The following is a 4527-nucleotide window of genomic DNA, read 5'->3' on the forward strand; positions in this document are numbered from 1 at the left end:
CCGGCTAGCTTTTTGTATTTTTTAGTAGAGACGGGGTTTCACCGTGTTAGCCAGGATGGTCTCGAACTCCTGACCTCGTGATCCGCCCGTCTTGGCCTCCGAAAGTGCTGGGATTACAGGCTTGAGCCACCGCGCCTGGCCTTTCTCCATGTTCTACATGTATGAACTCGTTTAATCCTTACAACTACTATAGAAAGGGGAGGTGCTATGGTTGCCCCCATTTTAGAGAACAGGAAATTGAGGCACAGGAGGTGGAGTAGTCTGCCAAGGTCACACAGAGTATGAGCACTAACTCCAGCTTCTGAGTTCCGTGTGCACCATCAGCCCAGGCTCTGCAGAGAAGTGTGCTCGCCTCTCCACTGTATCCGTTTCACAGCAGAGTGGCCAGCTGCCATTCTCCATCCATGTGTGGCCACAGTGGCTCCCGTCTGGCCCCTCTGCACAGCTCTCCCACCTCATTCTCACTGGCTTCATTCCCCGCCAGCAGCCAACAGCTCCATTTCTTGGACACCCACTTACATTTCTTTCCTCTGGCCGCAGGACTTGGAGGAAGAATAAGCTAGAAACTGCCCTCCCTGTTGGCACATGCCCAGGTCTTCACATCTCAGCAGTGCCCTCAAGGGCAACTCAAACAGGCCAGCACCACAGGTGGGTGCACAAGTGAAAGGAATGCACAACAGTGAACCAAGAAAGCCTAAAGCATGGCGAGAGCGGCTTGGGTGTGAAGAGGCCCAGGAGAAGGTGGCTTCTGAGACTCCCCAGTGGAGCTGTCAGGGCGCTCAGCCCTGTGCCATCTCTATCAGTTACACAAAGGTTTCCCTGAGAGCGGTAACAAAGGCCACGCTGAAGTCTGCATGGATGAGTGAATGTTTACAGCTCCGCAGCAGGGCGAAATGCCCGGCCTCAGAGCAGGGGGGTGAGCTGAAAGGCATTCCACCAAGTACCAGCTCGCCTGGCAGTTTGGGACGCAGCCAAGAGCAGGCGAGCCAGGATGATGAAGACCCAACCCCCAGAGCCCCCTCTGCACTGCGTGAACCAGGGACATGTAAGTGGCTAAGACTCTGCCCCAGAGGAGCTAAGGAGAATGAGCAGCGGCATTAGCATGCTCCGGCCATCACTAGCATGTACCCGCTGCACGTGACCTGAAAACACACAGCAAAGAACACAGAACACAGCTTCAAGCTGTCATCAAGTGTTAGAGTTACACACCCCCCAGAGAAATGTGCCTCTGTGGAGCTGGATAGGAAACCAAGTATTTGAGGGGAAGGACAGAAAATGTGAATAATTAATTGCCATGAAAAGTCTCTATGCCTCCCTGGAGAAGCACAGACGACATGACTGTGGGATGGGCTCTGACTTTATCATATCTATTACACGTCTTCTCAAAGGACCTAGCGAGCACCTGTTGAATTAGGGTAAAACACAGACCAGAACCAAACAGAGCAGTGGCACAGACTGCCCCAAGGCTGGTGGGAGGATGGGAGCCACTAGCACACCATTAACAAGGCTTTCAAATTAGTTTGTGTTTTCCTAAGGAGAAGGGAGATTCTTTTTCATTTGATTATAGACAATTAGGCTTTCCTTTGATAACATAAAATGAAAACTGTTAAAGAAAGCAGTGCACAAGCTCAGGCCTTCTATGATGCAGAAAGTGTACTATTAGCCTGGGCATTTGTTATATATATATTTTCCAACATTTTACCTCTCCTGTGTATCCTGTTTTTGGCCATTTAAGTTTAACAGAAAATTAATTTAGACAATAGCAACCATTTATTATGCTCTTATTATTTGCCAGACATTGTCGTACAAGCCTTATGTATACTATCTCATTTAATCTTTAAAGCAACACTATGATAGATGCACCACTAACCGACCCGCTCAAGACCATTTGGCTTGGATCTGTGCTCCTCACCAGTACGTCCTCTGACCTCTCAAGGGCACAATCCTTGTGATACGGGAGATGGAAAGAAATTATTTAGGCATATAGTGAGTGTAAAAGAGCCCTTGGCAGAATTTTGTTTTTAACAAAAAAGCAGCCCCCAAATCATTTCTTTTCTAACAAAGAGCAGCCTGAAAATTCGAGCTGTAGACATAGATAAGCAAGCTGGAAGCTTGCACGGATGAATGTCAGCAGCTGCGCCAATAGAAAAGGGCTACCTGAAGGCCAGGTATGTTCAACATGGAGGCTCCGACTTCCCTGTTCTTTGTCCTCCATGTGTACAGTAAAGGAATAGGCAACATGGCACCTGCCAGGTAGAGAACCCATCTGCATAAAAAAAGATTACAGTGGGGGACGGCCAGATTTTCACAAGCTGTGCAAATGGCACACCTAGTCCTAATCAGTTTTTTGCATCTTATGCAAATAGTATACCTGCTCTGACCAATCTTTTGTGCCCTATGTAAATCAGACACCACCTCCTCAAGCTCATCTATACAACCCTGTGCATTTCGTGGCAGACCAGAAACCCGCTTGGGAGCCCTCTCTTGGCAGGAGATAGCCTTTCTCTTTCTTTCGCTTATTAAAGCTCTGCTCTTAATCTCAATCCTTGTGTGTCCACATCCTTGATTTCCTTGGTGGGAGACAACAAATCTCGGGTATTATTCCAGACGAATGACGCCACTTCACTTGGAATCATCGTGTTGGTTTTTCTGCCCCAAATCGGCTGGAGCTCTGAAATCATGGCTTAGCTCCTTCACCCACCTTAGGTGGGAGAGCCTGCTGTGAATGGGCTGGCCGTTTCGCCTGGGTAGGTATCCTCAGCTGGAGTCTTCGTAAGAAGAGGGCAGGAGACTCAAGTCCTGTCTGTTGACAGACTTCCGGGTGCTGGACCTACCTCAATGCTGCCTGTGCCAGGGCCCCTCACAACCACTCTCTGCAGTCCTGGGCTTTAGATCAGCCGTGGCTGCACTGCCTCTTGCTGCCTGCTGCCTGCCAGACTAGCCCTCCTCCCAGAACTGGCCAACTGGTGTGTCCCCAGAGCACCCCCTCCCTAGCAGTGGGCATGTCTAGTTGAAGCTATCTATGATTCCAAAGGAAATTCCTGGACAAGTCTCAGGATATGACAAGCTCAGGTACCCCTTTCTAGAATTTTTGGGCAACGATTAATATGATTGTCACTTTAGACACAATTTGTCACTCACAATTTGCAATTTAGTTGCATCATCTATTTAATCAAAGAATGTTTACTGAGCACCCATCATGTGCCAGGCACTAGAGGACACAGTGGTGAATAAAACAGTCTCTGCCTTCAGAGAGCTTATAATCTAGTGAAGGAGACAGACAATAAACAAACATATAAGATGAAGCCGGGTAGCTAAGTCCTACAGACAGACACTTCACTGAACACACACATGCTCAATGTGGTTTCCAAGGCAGCGGCTGTAACCGTTTACCATTGACTGAATAAACTGCCGTGCACCATTCCAGTGCCAAAATTACTGCCAACTCCCCAGTGCCCAGTAATCCCCCACGAGGCCAACAGACTGTGAACGAGGGCACCTCCAGCTGTTGCAGGCTGTTTGGTTTAGGAGTCTGGCCCTGGAGCCTGGCTTGAGACCTGTATAAGGTTGAATAAACACCTTATTTGCATTTCTAAAGCCCCCATCAATGGCACTGAGTGGCTGGGGAGCTGGGATACTGGTCTGCCAACCAGACCCACGTGATCCAGTGGCAGAAAACTCAGGTGAGACAGTGCGTCACACACACAACAAAGACACATCCGGGGCACCGGCTGACACCGTGAATAAAGACCAGATCTGGGCTGGGCGTGGTAGCTCATGCCTGTAATCCCAGCATTTTGGGAGGTCAAGGCAGGTAAATCACCTGAGGTCAGGAGTTCAAGACCAGCCTGGTCAACATGGTGAAACCCCGTCTCTAATAAAAATACAAAAAAATTAGCCAGGCGTGGTGGCAGGCACCTGTAATCCCAGACACTTGGGAGGCTGTGGCAGGAGAATCGCTTGAACCCCGGAGGTAGAGGTTGCAGTGAGCCGAGATCACGCCATTGCACTTCAGCCTGGGCAACAAGGGCAAAACTCCATTTCAAAAACAAACAACAACAACAACAACAAAAACAGATCTGAAACCAGGAGGGAAAAAGGCTCTGGGTGATTACGAACACAAAACTTGCAGAGGGCTGGCCTCCCCACATTGAGGCATTCCCCAGAACGCCAGAAACAAATGCCTTCAGAAATGGGCCTCCAAATTCCTTCCTGGGAGACGCTATTCATCCGGAATGTAATGAATAACCTGCCTTCATCTCTTTTTTTCATAGTTTCAGAAGCCAGTTCTTTGAAACTCTGAACTAATTAAAAATACGTAAGCAACTCCTTTACTCCACCAATATTTACGACAAAATCTCAGACTTTGTTAATTCTTAGTAATTTTATAATTTTGACAAGGCCTGTTAGCCTGCAGTTTTGGGCTGTGAAAGTGGCAAGGCTGGTCGCAGTGCTGGAAATAATGACCTGTGGTGGCAGTGAAGTGACATATAGGATTTTTAACATGGAGATCCAAACTGCATTTAC

General features: G+C 48.4%; 1 protein-coding gene across 1 annotated transcript in view; it reads right to left on the minus strand.

The window, feature by feature from the left end:
• The window catches only part of FAM124A (family with sequence similarity 124A), a 62624-nt gene that overhangs the window by 37061 nt on the left and 21036 nt on the right, over nt 1-4527 (minus strand). The window contains 2 exon segments of the mRNA XM_011940490.1: nt 2158-2209; nt 2211-2266. Coding sequence (XP_011795880.1) covers nt 2158-2209; nt 2211-2266 — 108 coding nt within the window.

This window comes from Colobus angolensis, unplaced genomic scaffold (assembly GCF_000951035.1).
Source record: "Colobus angolensis palliatus isolate OR3802 unplaced genomic scaffold, Cang.pa_1.0 Scaffold101, whole genome shotgun sequence".
In the NCBI taxonomy this organism is placed as follows: Eukaryota; Metazoa; Chordata; class Mammalia; order Primates; family Cercopithecidae; genus Colobus; species Colobus angolensis.